Source organism: Diaporthe amygdali (assembly GCF_026229845.1).
Source record: "Diaporthe amygdali strain CAA958 chromosome Unknown NODE_22_length_803717_cov_65_427750, whole genome shotgun sequence".
NCBI classification, from domain to species: domain Eukaryota; kingdom Fungi; phylum Ascomycota; class Sordariomycetes; order Diaporthales; family Diaporthaceae; genus Diaporthe; species Diaporthe amygdali.
This window is the reverse complement of record NW_026517042.1, coordinates 454885-481437: the sequence shown is the minus strand read 5'-3', so window position 1 is coordinate 481437 and position 26553 is coordinate 454885. Positions and strand designations below refer to the sequence as shown.

The following is a 26553-nucleotide window of genomic DNA, read 5'->3' as shown; positions in this document are numbered from 1 at the left end:
CACAGACAATACCAAGAAGTCAGTGCCGGGGTAGAGAAGTCATGAAGAGCCTCTTAAGAATTCAAACGTGAAGGAGAGGTCGGCAATGATTCCGATGGGGCAGCCATGCAAAGTGGTCCTGATGCTCGTCGACGAATCAGTACCTAGAAGCGGAGCGGTTCAGATGAGAAGACGACTTGCGGGCAAACAATCGTGGCCAAGGTGAAGAAAGAGCATGTGAAGCCCCCACGACTGGCACCGACAGGCTGGGGGGAAACATGATGGGTCGGGAAGGCTTCCGGAGACCCATGCGGCCGGTTCACGGTTAATATGAATAAATTGGGTCTCCCTTGGCGTACGGCGCCCGATCCTGGGTGGTAGTATTCACTGCAGTGTGTATATTGTTGCAAATGAACAGTGTGCGGTGATCCGGCAGCATCCGAAGATTGTCCAGCCGCAGGGTGTGATTAATCACATTTCAAAAGCTATCCGACCTCGATTATATGCATGTGAAGACTACAGTATCCAGGCGATGGCATCATCGTGAGGAGAGGGGTCTCAGCAGCGCTTTCACCACAACTATATGCAAATCAGAAGCGCAATTGTCAGTTCTCTGTTCTAAATCAACTCTGAATATAGGTGCATGTCCGATAACCGGGAATCTAGTTAGTGTAGGAACAGATGGGTCGTTGTTGTTGCTCGCACCGCCTTTCCGCAGCTAAGGCGCCAAGGCGTGACATCCTCACCAAATCAACGGCAAGCACTCTTGTGGAAGCTTATTCCACCTTACCGGCAACAAGCGACCCTGTTATCACGAGGACGTCGGCTGCTCAGCTGTTCTTACCTCTAAGATGATGGACAGGGGCGGTTGTGCACGCCTGATGCGACCCTGACAATCCTCGGCGGCTATATGTAGCCTAGTTCGTGGGTTGAACACGGCTACAGACATCTAGCTCCTATCTTTCTCGGGCGGAGCATCTCCGTCTGTCTAGATGCGGCCATCACCCCGGGCCCCTAGCCGGTACCATCCCAGAGCTCCAGAGCCTCATCCAACCTTGTTAAGCTTATTCCATCATCTGGTCCACAGTCCGCATTTTCTCCGGTTAGCACCCGTTGGAAAAATAGCAACTCGCCCCCATAGATCTGCCCAGGCCACTCTTGTGTGGCTTGTTGCACGACTCTACTAAGTATTGATGTTCCTGGCGGTGGCGACACCATTAGCTTTGCCCAGCTTCGTCAACTCGATGGAGACCTCTATGTTAAGGATCTAGACGATTCTGACACGGCGGATCGCTTTCCTATCATCAAGGCCCTTCTGCAGAGACAAGCCAATTTGTGAGCTGCCAGCTGCACGGTAGTGGCCGGACTTTCCAGCAGACTCCAGGGCCCACTCCATGTGACCCTCCAGAGAAGACTAGCTTCTTTACCCAACCAGACTCTACGGCCCGCGAACCGTCGTTGCTTTCCTCATTTCCGGAAAACACTAGTGATGAAGGGTCACGATGATCCAAACCCCGTGGGGCCCCGCGTGAAGAGTTTGATCGCCTCGCCCTGGGCCACGGGCCGTGGCGACTTCACGAAGTAGTTGACATCTTAGGCTATGTGATGTCTCCGGAATCTATCTCCGTGCCTCATCTTTAGACCCTCGGGCCACAAGATTTCTATATAACCCTCTTGAGCCAGCTTTGAACGCGTTTATTCCATCTGCTCTTCATTCTCCAGCCTCACCTCTTTATCTCCCATCAACACAACGGTCCACGACAATGTACCGTGAGCTTGCTACCATCTCGGCCTTCGTGGCTGCGGCCTCAGCCCAAGGAGCCTGCTCACTGACAACTGAGACTCATCCTTCCTTGACCTGGGCCAAGTGTGCGGCTGGTGGCACTTGCACGAATGTCGCTGGTTCTGTAACCATCGATGCCAACTGGCGATGGGTCCACACTACCTCCGGGTACACCAACTGCTACACTGGTGAGTCTTGAATAATTCCCTATTACGTCGATGTCCTTGTCAGTCAGTTAGACAATCGCTGTCTGTTCGTCACTGACAATGGCATGTTTTAGGAAACGAGTGGAACTCGACAATATGTTCGACTAACGCAGCTTGCGCGGCGAACTGCTGTGTGGATGGTTCAGACTATAGCGGCACCTATGGCATCACCACATCAGGCAATGCACTGAACCTGAAGTTCGTCACCACGGGCGCCAACACCAACATTGGTTCGCGCACATACCTCATGGAGTCGGATACCAAGTACCAGATGTTCACACTGCTCGGCAACGAGTTCACCTTTGATGTTGACGTGAGCAATCTGCCTTGTGGCTTGAACGGTGCTCTTTACTTTGTGTCCATGGACCAAGATGGTGGTGCCGCCAAGTACCCTACGAACAAGGCCGGAGCCAAGTACGGTACAGGATACTGCGACTCACAGTGTCCGCGTGACCTTAAGTTCATCAACGGTGAAGTGAGTCTGCTCTGAGTGAACGTTAATTCCTCCTTGGGAAGAAAATCCATCTGACTTTGACCCAGGCCAATGCTGAAGGCTGGGGCGCGTCAACCAACGACCCCAACGCGGGCCATGGCAATTATGGGTCTTGCTGCTCCGAGATGGATATCTGGGAAGCCAACTCAATCAGCACGGCGGTCACTCCTCACCCCTGCGGCACTGTAGGCCAGGAGCGATGCGAGGGTGACGACTGTGGAGGTACTTTCGCTACCGACAGATACGCTGGAACCTGTGACCCCGACGGGTGCGACTTCAACTCTTACCGACAAGGAAACACCACCTTCTACGTAGGTCTATTGCCCCCTTCGCGAAATTTCTGGAGTGGTGCTGATAACACGTGCCATAGGGCCCCGGCTCTGGATTCACTCTCGATACTACTAAGAAAATCACCGTGGTCACCCAGTTCCTCAAGGGCAGCGACGGGAACTTGAGCGAGATCAAGCGATTTTACGTTCAGAACGGTGTTACCTTTGCGAACTCTCAGTCTAACGTTGCTGGCAACCCCGGCAACTCCATCACCACTGATTACTGCAACGCGCAAAAGACGGCCTTCGGTGACACCAACGTTTTCAGCCAGAAGGGAGGTCTGGCCCAGATGAGCAAGGCCGTCGCCGCACCCATGGTGCTCGTGCTCTCTGTCTGGGACGACGTAAGTACTCCATCCTCGCCGGCCGCCGCGTCTGATATCTCACGCTGACAATCTCGCCAGCACGCTGTCAACATGCTGTGGCTCGACTCGACCTTCCCCGTCGACAAGGCAGGGTCTCCCGGAGCCGCCCGCGGTTCCTGCTCCACCTCGTCCGGTGTCCCGGCCGAGATCGAGAAGTCGGCCCCGAACTCCAACGTCATCTACTCCAACATCAAGTTCGGCCCCATCGGCTCGACCTTCAACGCCCCGCCATCCAGCGGCACCCCAGGCTCTTCATCCTCCACGTCCAGCACGAGCCGGGTCTCCACCTCGACCAAGTCGTCTACCATCACAACATCGACCAGGACCACGACCACCACGTCTTCCGCCCCGAGCAGCTCTGCTCCTGGAGCCAACTGCCAGGCCAAGTATGCCCAGTGCGGTGGCCAGGGCTGGACCGGCGCCACCTGCTGTGCTTCCGGAAGCACTTGCAAGGCCAGCAACCAGTACTACTCCCAGTGCCTGTAGATAGAAGTTCAAGCAGGGGTATGGGATCTTGGCGAAAGAATATATTTCACATATTTCGTCTGTCGTATATATAAAGCCTTGATAGAGGTAGATCCGTCCTCCCGTGTCGTGTTCGCGGTTGAGAACAAGACACGGCAACCCTCAACGTTGGAAAGAAGGATTTCGATCATTTGAAAATATGGGAAAATGTACATAGGCCCTTCAATTCTGGTAGATATTATATTCCATTGCTATCAATGCTTATATGTTCCTACACGCATCTGTACCAGACTATGTTCTCGGCACGTTCAGATCTCCACCACTCCTGAGTCATGCACCACTTGTCTCATCACTTAGACCCGTCTGTTTAGTTCGATGTGAAGTTGCTTGTCCGCTGTTTGGGAAGGTTGTTCGGTGCACCTAGTTCTGTTGTTGGACGCAACCTTAGGAAGCATCCAACCTAGGATCGAACACACTACTGTTCTTGTACTTACACCGAGTTGATTCAAGACAGGGACACTGCTGTATTGATATTTGGGATATCTTTGTCATGGCTTAAAAATCGCAACACGCTACTGCGCAGCCCCATGTGGTTTATTTGCTTCCCCGTATGAAAGGTTACACCGTAAGATTTCAACCCACAGGACATCATAATCCCGTAGGTGGTCAACCCATAGAAGGTTATCCGATAGGAGGTGATCCTACAGATGACTTTTCCACAGGAGGTCATTCCTATGGTAGCTTGTTTATATCAGAACTTTTTAGAGTTGGTCACCCTTGAGATCACTCTTTCTTGACTTTTCTTTTTCATCTACTTACTCTACAGAAATACCGAGATCCCAAAGCGGGAACCCGGGCTTAAGCTCAATTCTCCATGAGAAGTTCCACCAACGCTTAAAAATCAACATCAACCGGCACCCAACAGGACACTCCCAAATCAACCCCATCTTTGTCGTAAATGACATCTGCCAGTGCGTGGTGGACTGGCTAGCATGCATAATGACACAATCACTTCTTCTTCAACACAAACATGTCCCCATCCCAACCATAAGCCCGGTTCAGCCGTCTTCCGTGCTGGCGCGCAATGTGATAATCCATCTTACTGAGAGGGTGGGGCTCATGGAGCAGGATTCCCCGGTCGACATTCAGCGTCGCAGGGCGGAATGACCACACGGATCCGTAGAGCTTCTCCGCGGCGAAGCCAACCGACCCCATGGCATGTAGGAAGTCCTGCCAGCGGACCTCGCCCGGCGTGGCCGTGGCCGAGGGGTCGTGGAAGAGTGTGCGGAACACCTTGAGAGCTCGCGCGTCGATCTCAAAGGTGGGCTGGACCTCGGGCGAGCTCGGGTCCTCGCTGGGTTCCTTGGACGTGGGCGACGAGGGGGAGTTCGCCGTTCCACTTGTCTTCAGCTTGGTCTTTTGCGTCTTTTTGTGGTATTTATTCGGCTCCTCGGGAGAAAAGCCAATGTACAATGTGGACATGGGTTTGTGCAGGGCGTCGGAGGTGGCGTTGACAGCCTGAACCGTCTCGGTTGTCCCCGGCTGCTTGATAGGCTCTGCCCATTCTGGAGTACGCTGTATGGTCTGCGACTTCTTCAACTGGCTCTGGGCATCCAAATCGCTATCCTCTCCGGTATACATGAACATCTCCATATCAACGCAGGACCAGAAATCGTCCAATCCCTCCTGCAGCATTGAGAGTTAGCGATCAGAGCTCCGAGAGAAAAGGTCTATTCGGAAACGAGATGTAGTAGACTGGTATGTAGCCATGGCCTGTCTCAAAGGCTGCAGCCTGGCAGAGGGATTCAAGGCAAGCGGTGAACTAGACAAGAATACTGGATTTAGGAGGAGTCTGGTTGTGTTCGAAAAATGCTTACCTCGGACCGTCGCAAAATCTCCACGTTCTCCTTTGTGCGGCGCTTATGAATGGGGTAAGCATATTTACCTTGGGGGACGTTACCGATTTCGAGCGCGCTGGTCGTACATCTCAGATCTTGAAGGTCTTCATGCCAGGAATTCCACCGTTCGTTCTTGATCTCAATCTCCTTCTCAATACCGACTCTGTATTTATTCATTGCGGCAACGAAACCCCTGGCCCACGGATAAATTTCGAGCTGCCTGTGGCACTGTGATATGACGCAGACTTCGCCTATAATTCTGGCGACGAATGGTGATATGAGCTCCTTTGCTTTCGAATTCGAATTCGAAAGACGATCCAGATCGTCCATGACATCTGGCAGGCGCTTGTAGTGGATATCCTCTCCCGTTCCACACAACGTGTTAAGCGAGGCCACAAGCTCCCTCTCAACCTTGGTTTTCTTCGCATCACTATGTACCACATTGGAAGTGCCTGGAATGTCGCCTTTCTGTGGCTCTCGAAGGTAGAATTTGCGCAAAGACGGAGAGGCTCGGCCGTAACGCCCTAGCAAGTCCAAAGACGCTTCTGCAGCGAGGGTTAAGCAGTAACAAAACATGAGAATGGCACGAAGGTATTCTTTGGGCAGGTCTTCCGAAGGCGAGATGGCAGCGGAATGCTTTGTCTGCAGCACTCGTAACTCTTGGGCTTGCCGCAGAAGATCAGAAAACGTCCTCGGTGCACCACATGCATAGAGGAGCATCCTACAGGTAACACTGGCCCAGAAAGTGAGGGACCCCTGAGCAATGTTGAGCTCCGGTTCGGTTTTGCCAAACTTGTCCTTGATGTTTCCCGGCCAGTGCTCCGCGAGCTCCCATAGTGTCTCTGAGAAGTAGCCTGGGTCTTCTCTGAGTGCCAAAAGATGATCCTCGGCAGCTGATGTCTTGGCGGAGAGTAAAGCCTCGATGCGGTCAAAATCAATTTGTGCTGGAACGCGATAGGGCGCCTCGGCCATCATGGAGGCGAGAGAATCGAAATTTTCAGCCTTGAGCTGCGGTTCCGGCTTGATTGGGAACGCGTCACTGATCATGGTTTCAAAGGGCATATCGTGCAAAATCTGTTTGCAGCAACTGACCAAGAAAGCCAGTAGTTTCTTTTGTGCCTCCAGGATCGTAAAGCCTTCCATCGTCGTGTATTGTTTTTCAAGGGCATCAGGATCTTTGTCCAGTAGCAAGAGCTTTCCATATTCATCTGGCACCGTCGCGCCATTGAGGACCATGATCTGATGTGGTTTGACGTAGATGAGCACGATGGCATTCAAGGTGGTTCCGAGGTTCATTGCCTCATGATCGACTGCAGCAAAGTCGCAGGGTTCGTGACGGCCGCGAGCGTTGAGAAGCAGTAACAATGTCTTAGGCTCTGAAAGGTCTTGCAGATTGATGTATGGCCACATGAAGGGATCTCTCCACTTGGTCCTATTCGATCTGTCAAGGTCCCATTGACCGAGAGAGGCGTTGTAGGCTGCGAAATCTGGGCGGTGCCCTGTCGCCACTGCAGTGTTCAGGGTCAGAAACCAAGAAAGTGAGGAGCTCCATACAAGAAGAGACCAAACGGCTTTGAGGCAAACAGTGATGCAGGTAACGGGTGGAGGAGATACACCACTCTGTGTGACTGGAAGCTACTTACTATTCGGCCAAGCCTTGGTCAGGATTGCTTGACGCTGTGATTTGCTCTTCTTTGTCCACCGCTTCTGAATGGTCGCCTCGTGTCGCTCGAGAATGGCACGCAAAGCATGGTAACTGTCGAAGATGCTGTTCGACCAACTTTGAGCCAGGCACCGGGCATCGTCTGGCTGCACGAAGAACCCTAACTTAGGCCAGAATGCACCAGTCTCCGGCGTCTGTTTGGACGGCAAGTTTGGCAAGTGCTTGTGTCTTCCGAGCTCGCGCAATTCTCCGACTGCACCTGGAGGACCGAGGTTGTTGAGTGGTTCAGTTTCACAGGACTCCATCGTAAATGGCAGTGACCATAACGTATGTCTGTTGACAAAAACAGGCAGCCCAAGGTTTGTGGCGTGGTTTGTTTTGGTTGTCAAATTGCTTGGCCGGAGGTCATCGCGAACTTACACGGCTCGCCTAGGTAAGTACCGATGGGGCAAGCATTCACTGCCGGGGTACTTGCTGCTTAGTCGTTAGGGGTGGTGAAGCGGCCGCATCAGCTTGGCTGCCGGGGTCTGACCCTCCCTGAGTTCAGGCCGTCTTAGCCTAAGACGAGTCAGCAAGTCCGCAATCCTGGCGACCATACCTATGCGTCTTATACTCGTCGACAACCATCTCAAGGCCAGTTTAGACAGCTCATCCGCAGCAATCAGCAGCATAAGAGGAGAGTGAGTCGACGCAGCCGTGAAGCGCAGGAGTGGCCTCTCCTGAACATGGCCATCGAGCTCTCATTCCCGTCGCCCCACGAGGGCCAGGACGGGGCCAACACCCGGGAATGCCTCATCTACTTCCTCACGGGCAACCCAGGCCTGATCGACTACTATGAGCCCTTCCTGCGGTACCTGCGCACGCATCTTGACGCCATCGAGGTCAAGAGGAAACACAAGGTAGCCTTCCACGTCTACGGCCGCAACCTCGCCGGCTTCGACGACGCAGACCACGACCGGCCCTTCAACTCAAGCGACAACCCGCCCCACAACGTCGAGCAGCAGCTGCAGTCGTGCATGAAGCACCTCGTCGCCGCCAACGCCATCCCCGCCGGCCGGCCGCGCGCGGGCCAGCCCTTCGACGACGTCGTGCTCGTCGGCCACTCGCTCGGCACGTACCTCGCGCTGGAGCTGTTCCACCGGCACCTGCACGACCCGTCCCTGGCGCCGCAGCTGGCCCTGCGCTCCGGGGTCATGCTCTTCGCCACCGTCGCCCACATCGCCAAGTCCAAGAACGGCGTGCAGATGGACCTGGTGCGGCGCACGCCCGTGCTGGGCCGCTACGTGCCGTTTGTCGCGCGCGGCCTCCTCTCGCTGCTGCCCACGGCGCTGATCCGCTTCATCACGTCGCGCGTGCTGCGCATGGACCCTCATGCTGCGGCAACCACGACGCGGGTCCTGACCAGCCGCGATGGGGTCCACCAGATGCTGTATCTGGCGATGGATGAGATGGTTGTCATTTCTCAGGAGACCTGGGCCGAGGAACTGTGGGAGATTGGTGAAGAGGCTGTGGCGCACTCAAGTGATGTGCCCAAGTTCTTCTTCTTTTTTGGCAAGAATGACCACTGGGTTGCCAACAAGTACCGGGACCAGTTCATTGACAAGAGGGAGGAGCATGCGTCGCGGGAGGCGGCGCCGAAGCACAAGAGAGCCCGGACAAGGATCGAGATTGACGAGGGAGATTTGCCACACGACTTTTGCGTCAGTAAGTCATTGTTCTCGACTCCTTCCACGATGCCCATCTCCATGGGATGAGTGTACCTGCTGTGACGAAGTGTGCTGACTTGTAAACAAGAAACAAGGGACGCCGAGACTGTGGCTGACAAGGTGGCCGTCTGGTTTGACGAGATAGCCGAGCATCTGTAAGGGGGGCCAGCGGTGGCTAGAAGAGTCACTGGAGGCCCGGCCCGGTTTGGCGTTCATGGGGGACAGTTGTTGCAGGTGTTCGAAGTGCACGACTTAATTTTAATGTCGTCGTCAAGGTTACCGAGTCCTTCCTCAGGGACAAGAGGCTGCTCCCCGGACCCCGGTGGAGATGGTCAAGGGTTGTCGGTGAAGGGGGTAGGCGCGGGGATCATGCTTTCATACGGAAGTCATCGTCAGGCTTGTCGATGACATGGGCAACAGGACATGGAAAAGATTCCACTTCTAAAGACGATACTATAGAGGGATACACCATTTTTAAAAGACCGTGGTTTGATCACCCAGCACGTACTTGTTCAGAAAACCGGCCTTGTCACAGCCTCCGGCGTCGCCAGCAACTCCTACTTACCTGCATCCCAGTGACCCCGATTATGGCGTCCGAGGCAAGATGAGCTCAGGGAATATGAGACATCTGTAAAGTTGAGCTATGGTTTGTGTGCAGAGGTCGTGCTAGAGGAGATGGGACATTAGGACATGCTAGAGAAGGAGGCACTTTAAAGTTCACTGATCGTGCACGCAGGTATCCGCCATCCACTCAAGTGCTTGCCCCCCCTGTAGCCTGGAACGACTTTTGTCTTGATAGGGGCAACTGATTGCATCGTTCTAATCAAATCTGCCAAGTCATCTTCATCCTGGCGGCCATGGTCCACACAGAGCACTCGTGTTCTTGTCCCTTTCTGGGCTGGTTCACACACTCTGCAGGAATCATCCAGTGTCAAGGCTAGTTTTGACCCTCCTCACAAAGAATATATCCAAAGCAAATACAAAGAGGGGTATCCTGATTATTATACCATATCCCTGATCATCCAATCTTCAAAAAATGCGTAATTTCCATCCATGGGCCTCACAACGAAGATCGCATCTGTTTGGCGTCGGCGTCACTCAAAGCCCGTTGGAGGCGCAGCTAAAGACGCCACCTGACGACGGGTCGAAGTCGAGCAATATGCTCTCAACACTGGCATACGTGCCGGGTCCCAAGAAGAGGACGCCCGTCAGGATGATGAGTACGTTGAGGCCTGCCTCAGCATAGCCCCAGATGCCGCGCTGCTTCATGAGCGCCAAGCTGCCGTCGACCTTGCGCATGCGGAAGTAGGCGACTCCCCAGAAGATGAAACCGAAGAAGCTGTCAAATAAAGCCGACATGAGAGAGAGCACTGTTGTTTGCTTGTCAGCGAGCTTCGACTAATGTGGACGGCGTGGCACGACTTACGGTCCGAGAAGAAGGGGATAACCTGAGAGATAATGAAGGCGACAATCCAGGTGGCCACTGCATATTTTTTTTAGCATCAAAGGCCCTCGTACCTAGGTATCTCCCTGAAGTTTAGGTAGACTCACGTAGGATCAGGGCCCAGGTTCCCCAGCCGATGATAGTGTGCTCGTTCTTGTGGCGCGAGTTCTGGAAAATGCGGAAGAACACAAAGCGAGCTGACACTGACGCATACAGGACGCCCAGGAAGATCAGGGTTGGGATCATGAACGAGAAAGAAACCTTCTTAAAGACGTCTTCAAGAGAGCCAAAAGCAGGTGCCGTCATGTACTGGTTGCCTGTGTAAACATAAATGATGGACCCGACGAGGCCGAAAACGATGATTTCGGCAATGGTGCACGCCCAGAGCGCCTTGGGGAAATCTCTGGTTCAACTTGTCAGCCATGTTCGATTTACGGCTCCATAAGTGCTCATACCTTGGTTCCTTCATCTCCGCGATGAAGCTGGGTAGGGTAATCTGCCCGATGAAAGTGTAGCTGATGTTGAGGAAGGCGCTCATGCCAGCGACAAAGGTGGTCCCCGAGACCGGTAAGGCCGTCCAGTTAGGGTCACCTCCAACGGCCTCCTTACCAGCAGCTGTGGTGTAGGTGGGACGAGGATCGTATCCGGCTGGGTGGCTCTCGACGCCGGCGAAGATGGTAGCTAGCAACACCGATATGAACGTGAAGGCTGCGGAAGCGGCGCCCAGCTTCGAGAGCGCCTCGAAGGTTCGGGGCAAAGAACAAATCCAGCAGATGACGAGCATGATCACCGAGAAGCTGACTGTTCGGCAGGCGATGTTGTCGTCGGCGGCGGTCATGGTGTTAAGGTATTTCGCGCCAACAAGGACGTGAAGACCTTGAATGAACTAAAAGACATTCAGTTTCGGCCCATACACAGACTTACAAGTCTAGAAAGAACCGGCGGGCTATGACTGAGGAGACATACAGTATTGTTCAGGAGAAACATGACGGCAGTAAACCACCATGCCCATTTCTGATTCCAGAAAATCATCTGACCAATGTCGCAAACATCACGAACCTCGGGGTGACGAAGACAAAATTCCCATAGGATCAGGGAACTGCAGTATTGGTTAGAAACCGGGACGGACAGGGGGCTCGGGCGACTTACGTATAGAGCACAAGCATGGCTACGACCACGGTTAGAAGCAGGCTGGGCACATGTCAGCAAGAGCAAGGCCGCTATGGCTGCAGCACAACTTGACTTACCCTGGGAAAAGTCCTAATATGCTATATGACCATGGAAAACTCATAATGGCCTAAACCATTGGTTAGCATGGGCGCCTGTGTCTCGCGACTTGTGCATGGTGGTACGGCACATGGCCCAGGCCCTCCTTAGAAAGAGTGCGACGCGCGCTGAGGGCTAAAAGGGCAGCAAGAGTGCAATGTCGAGTGCTTAGGATACCCACCAAACATATGTACTCGGAGAAGAGCAGGGCGGCAGTCTGTTGTCTCAGTCAGTATAAAGTCAAGAAACTGGAAACCTGGCGCCAGGAGGATCGACGCCTCAAGGGAAGTGGTCCTACCATCTGCCAACTACAGCTTCGATACTGGATATCAGCACCCTGCTCAGCCTCCTTCTGCCTATGCAGAATGGCGCTGGCGCTGTCATCGGAATCTTCGGCGGCGAGGGTGATGCTGTCGATAACTGGCCCAATGCGAGGGCCAACTGTGGTTTTCGGCCCTCCAAACCATTGGGCGAACCCTCGCGGAGCGGCAGCCTCGACGTCGATGTCAGTCCGGGCGACGTGATTCTTGTCGTCCGGAGACACCCCTCGGGGCGATTCCCTGTCCGATAATTTTCCCGACATGGTGTCCCGTCGAGCAATCGGTACCAGGGCTAGCTAGGTTCGTAGGGCAAGAGCTTGTGTGTCCTAGGAATATGCGCCTGGCGCTGTTGTCTGCGTCTAAGCGGAAGGATGGCAACGAGTCAGGCCGAGTCCCAGCGGCTCGGGCCAGAGAACGTTAATTCTAGCGTATGTGGAGGTATGTGGAGGGTGAGGAGATATTCAAGGGTCGTCGGAGAGGATGAGTGAGGAGAAGAAGTCAGGCTGATTCGAGGCGAGCTGGGAAAAGGAAATAAAGCAAGTCAAAGGCAAGTAGGGTTTACCTAAGTTTTAGGCCGGGGGAGCAGAAGCGGCGCGGGATGGGACGAGCATGGACATGGGCATGGGACGGCAGTGGCACCAAGGATCTGGGTAACTGCAGGAGGCAATGTAACGCTGGGGACAGGCCGATTTATTCGATCAATTCTGTTGAAGATTACTCTCGATAACACCCTCGAGCTGACGAGGGTACGGGAGAATGTGGGGATGGAGGACGGTGACGATCAGAAGACGTGCTCATCTCTGCGCTTGTCTGCGCTTGTGCGAAACCGTCCCAAACCATCCAACTCTTAATTCTCACATTATTGAGAAGGACTCGCCATCAAAAAGCCTCGGGTGTCACCCATGAAGTGCGCGGGTGATGCTTACTGGAGGTGGACGGTTCAGCTCTGTCTGCTCATGCTAGTCCGGCGCAAGTAGACTCACGCGGCGTCACGGTGATGGAATACTTCCCGACTCTGGTATCTGCTAAGGGCTCGACCCCACTTGCCACCGTGAATGTTCCGTCGCAATGGTTCAGCAGAAGCGTAGTGCTGGACTGGAGGCGGACGGAAACCGGTCCAGTATCTGGGACCCTGGCCCTGACTAGAAGCCCTGCATACGATATCCATTGCCTGGCCCCATCGGGGTGCAGTGCAAATGCAGTTTCGACCCACTCCGTTTCCGTTGAAATCCATTCGGTCAGTGCAGTCCATCCATCAGAATTGTCCCAATTCCCATCACTCGTCGCTGGCGGCGCAGTTGACGTTGGCCAGCATTCATCAGTCACCAGTCACAAAAAGACCAAGACGGCAATGAGATAGCCAAGAGTGGCCCATCTCAGACCAAGCTCTGTCAAGCTTTTTGCCAGTGCGGAAGCGAGGGGCACAACGTGCAGCTATTCTCTTGGCTCTGGACACAACTGACCTGACCTGACAGAGATTCTGCAACGTGATTGATGATGGGGTGAGTGTGGAGGCCTACGCCGCACACACGCCAAGGGACCAGGACTTGGAGGACCAGAGGCCCACTAAAGAGCTGACACGGCCCAGATTGATTGACCTGGACTGGCTGGACCGAGCAGACCTCCGACCTGGGAGGATTTCGATCATTACTGGATCCGGTTGCGAGGACATGCCCTGATGCTTGTGACGTCAAGCAGGTGCGCCATTGCGCCCTCCTATGCCTTGAATCTCAAGACTGGCAGGACTGGCCGAACGCTAGCCCAACACTTGCAGAGCTGCAGAAGCTGCAGAGCTGGTCGGCGGCTCCGTGCGCGGGTGTCGGCCTTGCCCCCAAGCTTGGCTGAAGACGATGTCCAACCTGCAGATTGCGTGCTTGAAGGATCAGATTCATCCTATGGAGACGCTGGGAATTCACTACCGCATCTGGTTCAGGCAATGAGAAATACAATGGATTCATCAAAATCTGACTGTCTCGGTGGGAAGTCCATGGCTGCTGATGAAAACTTTCCGGCGTGAACCATGAATCTATTCATCGTAAAAGCACAACGTTCCTAAGCTTTTGCCCAAATGACTCCCTGGTGGTGGCCATGCATGTTGTAGATCTCAAATCTGGGGAAGCACCAAGAAATCTTTCTTTCGCACGAGACTCTTCCAGGAACCCCGACTGCCTCACCAACCAATTTGATGCTCACCTACATAGTATCTCAGTTGATTCAGAGGCCAATGGGTCACTCGAGTCTCCTGTGTGTGACCAAGGCTGAGATGGTTCCCGCAACGCAACTTCGAGACCGTGGTACATGCCGGTAATTGATTTCACCTACTCCGAGTGCAGCACCAGAGAGACAGTATAAGAATAATTCACAACCATATTACTTCGGCTCTCAAAGTCTTGGGACATTGATCATCAGTTACTCATATAGGCTGCATAGGATACAGTAGATTGTCGACAAGGGAGTGAGTGCGTTGATCGACGCCGATGTCACTTGGAGGTTGACGAGCTTTGGGGTGTTGACGTGCGGATCTATGCACTAACAATTTCCTTGCTTGGGCCCTCTCCTTCGTCCGTTGCACTTCCCTGGCACAACACCACAACCACATCTCGTACTACATTTTATCAGAAAGCCATAGCCATTTTCTCCATCAGAAACCATGGCACAGGTTGGGCTTCACGCCATGTCCTGTCTACTGATTGTGCCTTGCCGGTGCTGAATTGAGACAGGTGGCTGTCACTTCGCTGCTGGAGGCAACTTGCAGGTTGTGGCAGTGCCTTGCCCAGTCTGGACGGTCTTGGACGCTTTTGGGAGAGCAGCCACGCCCCAGCCTCACGATATTGCCGGCCATGCGGCTGCTTGCTTGAGGCGGATGCAGACCCCAGCCCCACCCATTTCCTCGACCCAATGGCCCTCGACCGACAATGGAGTCATCACAGCCAGTCGTTTCCAAGGTCTATTCCTGACAGCGCGTGGGCGCTCGTGCCCCATGCAGATGGGGTCGCAACGCAGCGCACCGCACCCGCACCGCGCTGCAGCACTTCAGGGGAAAGCGAAGCGAGAATGTCAAGACACGCCCAGCGCGACACGACTTGCTTTCTGACGTCGAAGGCCCACGTCGACGACCTCGCTTCGCTGGCCTTGGTCGTGACCAACCGCCCACCCGCTGTCGTGACCCACACACTGCTCTGCTCTGACTTGACTTCACATTCACTTCTTCCTTCTTCATATCTCTATCTACGAAACAGTTAGTACTTTCAATTAATCTCCCCGTCAGCATCCCACAGACACGGCGGGCTGTCGCAGCATTCCTCGAGTTCTATCTCCGTACCATCGCCATGCCCTTCGTAGCCAACACACCAGAGTCCCTTGTCAAGCGGACCGATTCCAAAGACCCCTCCACGACATGCCGTGGCATTACCTCCAGCGGACGACCATGCAGGAATGCCCTCGCCCCATCTGACAACCCTGCACCCAAGCCCAAGCCCAAGAAGAAGGGGCGTGCTCTTCCCGACCCTTCCAATCCGGATCATTATTGCTGGCGGCACAAAGACCAAGCAACCTCTAGCCCAGGGCCTCAGTCAAATGGGCCGATTCTTGATGGCCGGGCGAGCATCGACACCCTGACTGGCCGGCTTGGTCTCTTGACGACGAACACGTCCCGTCCTGAGAAGCCTTCACGACCGCATAACAGCTCCGGATCCTTTGTGCGGCCCTCGAAACCCTCCAAGGAGCTTTCCTTCTGCTGCTTTCGCATTCCTCTCGATTTTATAGAGGAGGAACCAACACCACCTCCCCGGCCTCACTCATACCCCATGCAGCCGTCCGGCTCTCCGAAGCCAAGCAAGCCTCCATCGAGCCAGTACCTCAAACCTACTTCGCCCAAACCGCAAAAGTCAAGCCGACCGAGTCTTTCCAGTCAGACGCCCTCGACTGGTTCTCAGACTTCACAGCTCCTGTCGCTCATCCCTCAGGATGCCCCTCCACAGACCGCGTCTCAGTTGATGGCAGAGCTTGCCAAGCCCTTGTCAAAGGGAGACGAGGCAGGGTACATCTACATCTTCTGGCTGCAACCTGAAGAACAACTCTCCTCGCCGCCCACTCAGAACACCCGCGCATTCCTCGACGAGACCGCCCGCTCGCTGCCTGACACGGAGACAGCCACCCGCTCCATTCTCGATCCATCCTCCCCTGTGCGCCCTACTGGCCATCAGCGACAACCCAGCGACATCCTCCGCTCCTTCGCGGACCAAGCCGACTCGATCGGCACCCGTAGCCCTACCACGACACGGAGCCGCGGGCTCAGTAGCGGCGACGACAAGAAGACGCTGCTCCTGAAGATCGGGCGCGCGAACAACGTCCAGCGACGGATGAACGAGTGGAAGCGGCAATGCGGCTACGACCTGTCGCTGATCCGTTATTACCCCTACGTTCAGACCGGCTCCATAACGGAGCCCAGGAAGATGCCTCACAGTCACAAGGTCGAGAAGCTCATTCACATGGAACTCGAGGGCCTCGGTCTGCGCGTCGCCTCCAGGGGCCCGTGTGAGGCTTGCGGCAGAGAACACAAGGAGTGGTTCGAGGTGGATGCTTCGAAAAACGGCGTCATGAGGGTCGACGAGGCTATCAAGCGGTGGAGTGACTGGGACGAGGGCCGGACGTCTCCTTAAGCCGTTGGACTGGTATTGTTTTTATGGGATTACAGAACCGATTTTCCTGGTTTCCTTCGCTTAGATTGCATACAGCGAGATATGATAGCATGGCATGGCATGGGATTGGGTACGGCGTTCTGCATTGGTTGGCATAGCAATAGGCGTAATTCATATTTTTCCCCTGCAGCCGCCGACATGACGGTAATTTTCAATATGGTTATCGAGGATCACCACGGATATGGCCTACGAGTGCAATTCAAATCATCGTGACAGCATGTTCCACTTTGAGGTCTGCAAAACTCGCCTGGCGATGATGTGCAACTTTATCGGACTTCCTTCAGATGTCTTTCGCCTAATTCCGAGGCGACGTTATCGCCAACGACCGATCATGTTGTGACTGACTACTATCGGTCTGCGATCAAGGGTTGAGATCCTGCGTATGCAAACATAGCTCCCTCGGTCGCATCAGGAATGGCTGGCATCATCGAGCCCTGACGACGTGATCCTTCAGCGTCCCACTCGGGTGAGCAGCAGTAAGCAAGGTTGCTCAAAACTCCACATCGCGTTGAAAGAAGCTGGATTGACTATTATCTAGTTGATAAAATGGGGGCGTTTTCACATCCCGTTTCGGCACGCCGACAATCCTGCGCGCTTGCTGCCTGCGGCTGTATCGGGCTGACCACCATTGCCGAGACGGATTAGTCTCGCCGCGGGAGCATTCCTAGTGCTGTTGACAGTAAAGCAGGATATATTGACAGATATATATTGACGATGAATGTTTAATCCAGTTATTGTTGAGCCAAGAACTCAACCGTCCTCGCCTATCAATAATATCACTCGGCCTCCATAACGCGGTGTTTAATACGTGCATCGCATCACCATGGCTGCTGATCTCGAGAGACATCTTCAGGAGCTTGTCGACACCAAGCAGATCCCCAACGCAAGCCTCTATGCCTGCGACGCAACGGGCGACTTCTCATACCACAGCATCTTCGGCTCATCAGCCCCTTCCCCCGGGTCCCCGCCCTTCACAAAAGATGTCTACATCTGGGCAGCCTCGTCTACAAAGCTCTTCGTCAGCATCGCGGTCATGAAGCTGGTGGAGGAGGACCGACTCAATCTCGACGACACAGTCGACGCCATCCTCCCCGAGCTCGCCGCCCTCAAGATTATCGTCAACAAGCAGCCGCCCTGGGAATACAAGGACCCCGAGAACAAAATTACGTACCGCCAACTCCTCACGCACACCTCCGGTCTCACCTACGTCTTCCACCACCCTCATCTCATAGCGTGGAGGATGCAGAACCCCAGCACAGGCGGCGAAGTGCCCAGAAGATTCAGCGCCCCTCTCATATCCGAGCCAGGAACAGCATGGGAGTACTCCTGCGGCCTGGACTGGGCCGGCCTCGCCGTGGAGAGGGTAGTCGGGACGACGCTGAACGCCTACCTGCTGGAGATCCTGGCGCCTGCGGGCGTGGCGGCGGCCGACCTCACATTCTTCCCGAACGAGCTGCCGCCCGCGGCGCAGATCGCGGCGATCGCGCGGCGCACCGAGGACGGCGGCTTCGAGCCCGGCGGCGACGAGGGCATGCCGCCGCCGCCCGCCAAGGGCGAGCGCTTCTGCCACGGCGGGCACGGCGGGTTCGTACGCGGCGACACGACCCTGCGCGTGCTGCGCTCGCTGCTTGCTGACGACGGGAAGATCCTCGCGCCCGCCACGGTGGCTGAGATGCTGCGGCCGCAGCTCGACGAGCGGCAGAGGGAGTCGATCAACAATGGGCTTATGTATACTGCGCCGCCGTTCGAGCGGACTGCGTCGCGTGGGGTCAAGAGGGGCACGATGGACCATTCGTTGTGCGGGAATGTTGATGTTGAGGGACAGCCTTGGGGGAGGGGCCGGGGGACGGTCATGTGGGGTGGCGCGCCGAATATCAAGTGGTTTCTTGATCGTGAGAAGGGCCTTTGCGGGTTCTTTGGTGCGGCTTTGTTGCCTAGTGGGGACCCGACTTATGTTGATATCGAGGCCGAATTTGAGAGGACGATTTATGAGATGGCTGGTAAGAAAGCGCCTGCGAGCTGATCTGAAAGGATGCAGCCTGTCAAGAGTCACTGTTTTGGGAGTCCTTATTTATGAAGAGTTTGATATGAGCGAGTTTGTCCGCATTTCCAAAAGCCCAGACCAAAATTTGGCTTTATTTTTCTAATGCGATTTCACAATAGAAGAGACTGGAGAGTCTGTCAGAACCTCACAACTCACTTAGACAAAAACTTAGTTTAGAATATAGAGCAGGGAAATTAGGAATAATCCAGCTGTTCAAACGCAAGTGAGATTCACCGACAGTATCCTGTTCTGAATATCATGATTGCAAGCTCGACTAGAATTCTCACGAAGTGAGAGGAGGCGTCGTTTCACCCCGAATAGAGATGACAAAACCACACCCAAAGCACACAGCTACCCGAATACTTGATAACTTCCTGCCAATTTGCGTGCATGTGGATTCGGATGTGACGAGATCAAGTTTTTGTCTTTTCGACCCTTTTACATGAGGATGCCCACCAAATTAGATTGCACGAGGGCGCATTAGTCTGCAGGAATGATTTGGCAAGGCAGACTCATCCCCGGCCCCTGACTGTAATACTACTTCTAACTCTATCATGACAGTATGGCTTTCAATGCGGGAATTATGTGCTACGGTACGGACATCATGTCCGCTTTTTGGGCCTCGAAAGTGGCTGCCTAACCGACCAAGATGCTCATGTGGAGGTTGGAACGGATCCATTGGGTGCCGAACCTCAACGCCCGGGCAAAGGAATATTCACGAGGCATGTGGAAACTAGGTGGTAATAAGTGGTGAACTTTCCTGAACATGTAATATAGCGAAGGGACACACAGCGTCAGCTCACTCAGGGTGCTATCAAACCCCGAGCCCCTGAAGTGTTTGCTCGATACTAGAAGAGTAGACACGAACTTAATTCTCGTGCTTTATTCTTAGGCCATCAGATTATGCCTCGCATTTTGTTTTTGTTGCGGTCACACGCGCATTTGCTCACGCCTAAGAGTTTTAGAAAATTTAGCGTTCGCAAGCTGTGCATGTTGTCCGTTTTTGATTCGGAAGCCACTCGATCTGTTGACGAGTATGGGTACTTCGAAGAACTTCACCGTGACATGAGACAAATCTGTAGGAAGGGCAGCGAAAGCTTGACCATAAACATTCTTAGGTGTGCCTGGCATGTGTGGCATGTGGCATTCTGGTCTTAGCAAGGTGGCAGCAGACGTTCATAGCCGACATGGTGTGCACGCGGGTGAGGCGGTGTCATGCAAATTATTACCTCACAAGTTTTTAGCCGTGCCTGCCGGCAAAAATGCTAGATGCTCGAGAAACACTCAGCATCATTTACTCCTGGCAAGACGGTATCTCATGGAAAAGCTGACCTTGGGCATGGTATCTGGTTCATACTTCACGTTGTCGAACATGTCGTTTACAAGTCGGTCTGAAGAGTCTTGAAGCGCACTTGATGTTACAATTGGGTTCTGAATCATCTCTAAACCTACACGCGAAAGATTATACTATCGACATGCTGCTGGCGCCGAATACAATATCTCTTCAACTGAAATCTATCAATAGTGTCGATGATGTGAATACTGGTACACTGGATCTGTGGGTACTCTAAACCCTTCAAATCCACGCCAAGCTGTCAAGACTCGTGCCGTCCATTTGGGTGGGCGGATTGAAACGCTGACCCCGGAAGGATTCCTAGCATGCCTGTCAACGGGCCCCAAAAAATGGGGGTCAGAGGCGAAGTCGCTCCAAATTCAGGGAGTCCGAGCAGTGCCATTCTAGTACGAGGCGTACCGCGGCCGCGATGGTAGGGCCGCAGTATGATCAGCGGTGGCTGCGCCGAAAAGAATCGTGCTGCCTGATGATGCGCCAGGTACAGAAATCAAACATACCTTTCAAGTTGAAGCATCGAGATTTACCAGTTTAATAAATGTCTTTATTTCCCTCATAGTCAAGCCTTTTACGACCGAAATCAATTCTTTACGAGCTCAGATCGATCCCGAAAGTGTTTATTTAACGACCCTTCAGAATCTTCCTCAGATTCAACATCTCAGAACCGACAATCAGCGACCAAGATGACCGCCTCCAACCTTGTTCCCATCAGTCAGCGATGGTACAATGCAAAATTAATACTTCGTGTTCTGATCGTTTGCCTCTGTGGCGCCAACATGGGTCTTTCAGTCCTTACAAGTTTCGGTTCACTAATCATGGGTCCGGTCATGATCGCCGATATCGTTTGGACGCTCGCAGAGCTCATCACCCTCGCCATTCGAAGGGCCAAGAGAAGGGGCATCCACCCTATTGCACATCTGGTTTTCGACGTGCTCTTTGTGCTGGCATATCTCTTCAGCACGATCGCGTGGGCCTTTGGTCTCGCCCATGCTTCGAGTCACAATGAGCGCGTTGTTTACTTCCGTCGCCGCAACCAAGTCGCAGAGGCTTTTGTCATGCTATTCGTACTAGCATTGCTGTAAGTAGACCGTATTCTCCATCACGATCTAATTGGGGCTGACATCTTGTGTTTCAAAAGGATCTTCCATTCTGTACTGTTCGTCCGCAGCTGCATCGAGGTTCATCAACGAAGGTTGGCAAGGAGAGCCTCAAAGGATACAAACCACACTCTTCGAAAAGACGCAGGATTTGAGGCCGATCGCGAATCTCAAGCCGCCAATACCGATTAGATTCCTGCTGTTGCATGTAAAATTGCGAGCGTTTCCAGTCTTCCGGACAAAGATGAGTTGAAGGTCGTCGGATCACAGGCTTAGCTTGGTGCTGAGAGGCAGTGAGACATCAATTCCGTGAGAAGGCAAGCAGAGCCGAAGTCCCGCATTCTCGAAATCGCCATGAAGTTCACACCATCTGTCGCTATTTGGAAGAGACGTCATAATATCATGCTAATGTCCTAAACTCTAGAATAATATAAGCTTTATATAATATACGAATACTACCTATTGCATTAGCTGATACGCTCAACATCTTCGTGCAAACCTCAGCAATGCGTGTCCATGCCCAGGATTCCAGTAATAATTGCCATGTCTGGGAGAAGCTATCCGGAGTAGACAACTACTTACTTGGACTCTTTCATAAATGAATGAGAATGATTTGTTCACATTGACGAAGTAACGCTCTTTCCTCAGAAGCCGCGAGCGAGCCAACTTACTCAACGCCACTGAGAGTTGTCAGTCAGTCGTACGTTTCGAAGTGAAACAAGGGGTTCTGTAGGAAGCTTCTTTGCAGTGGAAGCCCAACTACACTGCGAGGAGCGCTATGGAACTTGAGCATCTTGGCAAATCAAGGCGCAAGAGAAATTGTTGAGCGCTCGTCTATATAAAAATTATGCAACGTGGTGCTAGAAGCATTGCACCGCTAGGCACATCCTCTTTTCGAATGTTTCCGGGAGTAATGAGCGCACGAGAACATAGCCACGTCTCTGCACACTTTGACATGCGCTGGGATTGCCCGAGCGTCAGCTGAGCTTGGCAGGAAATAGACTTGATACATGTCGTGAACCTTCTTCGTTGACACGGAACCTGTTTGCTTTCTATGAAGCGAGTAATGCAAAGCAAAACTTAAAGCCAGGGTCGAGTCTATGAGGTGAGAACAACGATAGCATTTAAATTCGACGGTACGTCTCGCTCACCTTCCCTTCTCGACCTTCTATCTATACACTTCATTCATCTTCGACTGGAAGTATCGCATTGGACGACACCAACCCTCCGTGTGCACACTCTTTCAAACCGTTTGAAACTTAAATATGAAGATTTCTCAAGCTTTACTCGTCGCCTTCATGTGGCCTTCTACATTCGGGCCTTATCAACCCACGGTAGCAGCAATGTCATTTGGAAAGGTCTTCCCGAAACTGGATGTTGCGTCACGAACGAGCCCATACCTCCCTCAGCCACCGTCAAGTTGAGAACCACTTTCGCGACGGCTGTGATCACACTACAAGGGCAGTCCCCGAAAATAGGGAATATGGGTAGTATGAAGGATGAGTTTAAAAAGGCGAGGACGCGGTTCTATCGTGGAGTCATGGATATTGCTTGCGTGATCAGTTCTCGCCATGTCACTGGAATCAAATCACGCCATGAATCCTGGTTGGACAGGATCTTGGATGGACAGGATCTTGGATGGACAGTATCTTGGATGGACAGTCACAAAACGCATATACTGCCCAGATTTTGCTTTCATATCTCCTGAGAGGGAATCTTACCATTTGATCGGTCATGCGCAAGCTATTAAGGTGTTCATAGAAAGACTCGATGCACTCATCTACCGTTCCGAATGAGGATGAGGAATTTTGCTAGCACTTACGCAGGCGTGCGCGTTGAGATACGGCGCAGGGCTTTTCACGACTACTGGTCTGGTGCTCGGTGGAGAGTTTAGTGCGAATTTAAAAAAGTGACTTGAAAAACTCCAATAATCGAAATGACGTACCCTCTCGCGTGTTTATCAAACCCCTTAAGAAACAAGGTCTTGCTTTATCTTGTTTCCATCCAATGCCAGCGACTTCCCATGCCATTTCCTCTTCCGGCCCACCTTAGAACATGGCTTTGTCCAGCGGGCAAACCAACAACCAAGCACTGAACATAATTGCTGAAGATCAGGAAGCTTACCACTTGCGTCTTGATGAACTGCATAAACCAGCCAGACCGCACGGGGCCTGCATCGAGGTGAGGCTCAATTATTTCTCTTCCAAAACTCTCTCTGAGTTTATTGAAGATCGAACCAGAAGTCAGCGCCCCTAGAAAGGCAGTACTGACCAGATCCGGAATAACGGAGCCAGAAAAAATTAGAGACTCGTAGTGAACAGACATGGCTTCTGCTTCCATTGGGAGCGAAACTACGAATGATGGTGAGAATCGTATCATGGGTATGATGGTAGGATCGGCCGTCGCAGATGCTGCTGGTATATATACGACCAACCTCACCAAGGATCAAGCCGTGCAAGCGTACCCGGAACGGAGAATCCTAGCCAGCGTCAATGCTGACGAGGTTACGCACCACTTACCCGATCCTCATCGGGCGAAGTACGAGGTGAGCAGCTGGCATATTGCATTTCCAATCGTTGAAACCCCATGGAGGCTATGACGTGAAATGGTTCAGCCCTTGCTCAGGACTGCAGCGTGTTAGATAGCTTGTTGCAGAGAGCTCCCCATCCAGCCATTCATGGTCCGTTAAGAACTAACTCCAAATCGTTTAGGACGGAAATTGGTCGGAGGCCACCGAAATGGCTCTCTGCACTCTTCTATACCATACCCATGGAGTTGCTAGAGAGAACCTCGCTCGGCGGCTTCGTCAGTTGTCGTTTGATGGGAATAGAGCATATGACATGGCCCCTCTCGACTTGGGACAACCGATCAAGGGCATCGTTGAATCGCCCTATTATCTGAACGACCCCGAAGTGGCCGCGAAAAATGCGTGGGTTAATGCTAACAAGGGCGCGAACGACACGAACGGATCGAATGCTCCGCTTCTACGAATCCATCCTTTTGCGGCCAGTATGTGCACTATCTCCACCACCCATACGCTCCATAATTATTGTGGTACGCCTAGGCGTAGCAATGCGATGTCTATCACATGGTTATATAAGCTGACACGGGGCGTCCACCAGTTGCAACGCGACGCAACCTTTATCAGTCATTGAAAGGTGCAAACGTCAACTGCAGAGATACTCATGTAGACTCGAAGTGCAATGTTTCCGTAATGATGGCAACGGCACTCCTTCGTGGGCTACTACGTCGAGAAGTGCAGACCGAGCAACAAATCAACCCGCTTCTGCAAAGGTGCAAGGATCACATAGACTTGATGGCGTTCCAAAAGTACCCCTCTCTGTACACTGACAACACAAAACCTACCCCTATCCCATTCCTTCGGATGAACTATGGAGTTGGTTCCAGATCTGAGCTCAGCCGTCTCCTCAGTGCCGAAACACTGGAAGAATTGCAACTGGACGACAAAAGGCAGTCTGGAGAAGTATGGAGATGCTTGGCCGCGGGAATCTTCAGTCTTCGCACTGCCATGGTTCGCCTCGAGGGTTCTTCCGGCCAGAACTGTGAGGAACTGCGCAAGACTCTGTTCGAAGAGCTCATAACAGACCTAATCTTTCAGGGCGGCGATGCACAGGCGAACGCTACGTTTGCGGGCGCCCTCCTTGGTGCATATCTTGGCTATGATGCAATTCCGGAGCAGTGGAGAGAAGGCCTGAGGTACAAAAACTTCCTCATGCGCAAAAGTAAGATGTTGTGTCTGATGGCCAGAGCTGTTGAGGGAAGATATAATAATGAACCCGACTCCAAGCTGTATCCTGCCCGTAGTGAGCTTGAAAGGAGGTACATGTTGACTCGTACTGCAAATCGGAGGGCTGACAGATTGGACATGCTACGACAAAGACGAAGAAATGCGAGTTAGAAGACTCCCGCAAGCAGGAGAAACATGACTTCTCAGCAGTGATTCAAGTCTGCAGTGATACATGTATCCGCCTCTCCCAGATATAGATGAGTGCTTTGGTTTCGTGGAATTTATTGTGAAGCATTTCGATTATTTTCAGGCATCTTTTGAAAACATAGTCGGCAAGACTGGAGGATCTGTGTAGATAAGCGCGTGGAGTCAGTTGGTGGGAAGGTGGGCTTAATATTGATTTTCTGGCTATCCCGCGTTGAATATGGACGATGTAGCATGATTTTCCTAACCTTCGATGAATTGTTATCGCTTTGATGGCCACATTATCGCTCGAGTTCCATCATACACGCTAGTTTGAGAACTGACCCTGCAAGAAAGCTTGCGAGAGCCTACTACACAGCTGCATTCAAGGAAATTGGTATATGCACTAGAAGCTCAGATGAAGCGTTCACGTAAATCTTGCGTCTTTTTCTTACTAAGTTTGACCTAGGCCAGTTCCCCTTTGTCCACGTACCAAGTGGAAGCGTCCATATCCCCGAATAGATATCCCCCACTATATAAGTATGTTCTTCCAAGCTGTCATAAATGAACCTTTCCCGACCCTATATTTCTGTAACCTGATAGCCTCAGGCAATTGTGACATATTCGTCTGGAACACCCAATTTGCGTAGAAGTCGTATAACGTCACCCGGGTAGACGCGGAAAAGTTCGAACTCGTTCTTTCGGCATATCCCAATACAATGCAGCCTTTTCTTTAAGATGTGGAAGTAGATTTCCGACACAGAAGACAGGCCTCGTACGGTCGTCAGCGGATCAGGCCCGATCTTCTTGAAAAGGACCTGAACTTGATATTTCGGGTGCCACGTGTGGTCAGACATGGTGTTGGAGCCGCCTTCTGGAACGGCAACAAGTCTCTTGTTGATTTGAGGTGTGACGGCGGAGGTTCCGCTGCTTTGACTTCCCGGAATTGAGACTTCCGTAGGAGTGGCTTTGTTTTCTTTCATCGTCGTTCGCATACCGTTTGCTGTTTCTGGCATTTTGAGGCTGAGGTTCTGATCTCCAGGCAATGCGGTAATGGATGTCAAATTTAAGGTAAAGGGCTAATTTTGTTTCCCAGTATTCTAATGGAATATTGCGCCACCGTAGAAAGTTGGCTCTGGACACATTGGGGGAGGGGCAATATATGGGGGAGGGAAAGATAAAAATGAAGAAAACCTGAATGAAATCACTTTTTTGAGCAATTCTATGCATCGCTTAAACTGATTCACCTATTACGGGCAATTGACTGTCATACCATCGATATTATTCAAGGTCTGATAGTCACACATGGCATGACTCACAAGGCTAATTAAATGTGGAAGTTTGGCTAGTAACCAGACTGCCTTCTCCGGTCAGGATCTAATCCAACCATCAGGGCCCACATGACACTTATCATCTTTAGAGTGTACTGTTCGGGTGATCAAGCAATGACATTGCCCATCGAGCGCTAGAAGTTTAAAAGCAGGAGTCAGTCAGTCAGCTGTCTGTTAACCGT

The 26553-nt window shown here is 52.6% G+C and overlaps 10 protein-coding genes across 10 annotated transcripts; 7 read left to right on the top strand and 3 right to left on the bottom strand.

Annotated features, from left to right (window-relative positions):
* Nucleotides 1–1742: 1742 nt before the first annotated feature.
* On the top strand, nt 1743–3641 carry J7T55_004624 (uncharacterized protein; the record flags this gene model as incomplete). Its single annotated transcript, XM_053130333.1, has 5 exons — nt 1743–1950; nt 2043–2443; nt 2509–2772; nt 2832–3134; nt 3195–3641. 5 exons carry the CDS (start codon nt 1743–1745, stop codon nt 3639–3641), a joined length of 1623 nt encoding a protein of 540 aa, XP_052991552.1.
* Nucleotides 3642–4628: 987 nt separating this feature from the next.
* Nucleotides 4629–7486, bottom strand: J7T55_004623 (uncharacterized protein; the record flags this gene model as incomplete). Its single annotated transcript, XM_053130332.1, has 3 exons — nt 4629–5306; nt 5498–7026; nt 7162–7486. The coding sequence occupies 3 exons, from the start codon at nt 7484–7486 to the stop codon at nt 4629–4631; spliced, it is 2532 nt and encodes an 843-aa protein (XP_052991551.1).
* A 420-nt stretch (nt 7487–7906) lies between these two features.
* J7T55_004622 (uncharacterized protein) lies at nt 7907–9046 on the top strand (the record flags this gene model as incomplete). Its single annotated transcript, XM_053130331.1, has 2 exons — nt 7907–8885; nt 8976–9046. 2 exons carry the CDS (start codon nt 7907–7909, stop codon nt 9044–9046), a joined length of 1050 nt encoding a protein of 349 aa, XP_052991550.1.
* A 939-nt stretch (nt 9047–9985) lies between these two features.
* Nucleotides 9986–12180, bottom strand: J7T55_004621 (n hypothetical protein transport system protein; the record flags this gene model as incomplete). Its single annotated transcript, XM_053130330.1, has 9 exons — nt 9986–10257; nt 10314–10370; nt 10439–10734; nt 10787–11217; nt 11298–11430; nt 11481–11522; nt 11579–11628; nt 11779–11814; nt 11896–12180. The coding sequence occupies 9 exons, from the start codon at nt 12178–12180 to the stop codon at nt 9986–9988; spliced, it is 1602 nt and encodes a 533-aa protein (XP_052991549.1).
* Nucleotides 12181–12914: 734 nt separating this feature from the next.
* On the top strand, nt 12915–13596 carry J7T55_004620 (uncharacterized protein; the record flags this gene model as incomplete). Its single annotated transcript, XM_053130329.1, has 2 exons — nt 12915–13037; nt 13393–13596. The coding sequence occupies 2 exons, from the start codon at nt 12915–12917 to the stop codon at nt 13594–13596; spliced, it is 327 nt and encodes a 108-aa protein (XP_052991548.1).
* A 1650-nt stretch (nt 13597–15246) lies between these two features.
* J7T55_004619 (uncharacterized protein) lies at nt 15247–16578 on the top strand (the record flags this gene model as incomplete). Its single annotated transcript, XM_053130328.1, has 1 exon — nt 15247–16578. The coding sequence occupies one exon, from the start codon at nt 15247–15249 to the stop codon at nt 16576–16578; it is 1332 nt and encodes a 443-aa protein (XP_052991547.1).
* Nucleotides 16579–17440: 862 nt separating this feature from the next.
* J7T55_004618 (beta-lactamase) lies at nt 17441–18640 on the top strand (the record flags this gene model as incomplete). Its single annotated transcript, XM_053130327.1, has 1 exon — nt 17441–18640. The coding sequence occupies one exon, from the start codon at nt 17441–17443 to the stop codon at nt 18638–18640; it is 1200 nt and encodes a 399-aa protein (XP_052991546.1).
* A 2055-nt stretch (nt 18641–20695) lies between these two features.
* J7T55_004617 (uncharacterized protein) lies at nt 20696–21301 on the top strand (the record flags this gene model as incomplete). Its single annotated transcript, XM_053130326.1, has 2 exons — nt 20696–21090; nt 21151–21301. The coding sequence occupies 2 exons, from the start codon at nt 20696–20698 to the stop codon at nt 21299–21301; spliced, it is 546 nt and encodes a 181-aa protein (XP_052991545.1).
* Nucleotides 21302–23432: 2131 nt separating this feature from the next.
* J7T55_004616 (uncharacterized protein) lies at nt 23433–25086 on the top strand (the record flags this gene model as incomplete). Its single annotated transcript, XM_053130325.1, has 4 exons — nt 23433–23654; nt 23821–24118; nt 24232–24826; nt 25068–25086. 4 exons carry the CDS (start codon nt 23433–23435, stop codon nt 25084–25086), a joined length of 1134 nt encoding a protein of 377 aa, XP_052991544.1.
* A 559-nt stretch (nt 25087–25645) lies between these two features.
* On the bottom strand, nt 25646–26056 carry J7T55_004615 (uncharacterized protein; the record flags this gene model as incomplete). Its single annotated transcript, XM_053130324.1, has 1 exon — nt 25646–26056. One exon carries the CDS (start codon nt 26054–26056, stop codon nt 25646–25648), a length of 411 nt encoding a protein of 136 aa, XP_052991543.1.
* Between the last annotated feature and the right edge of the window lie 497 nt (nt 26057–26553).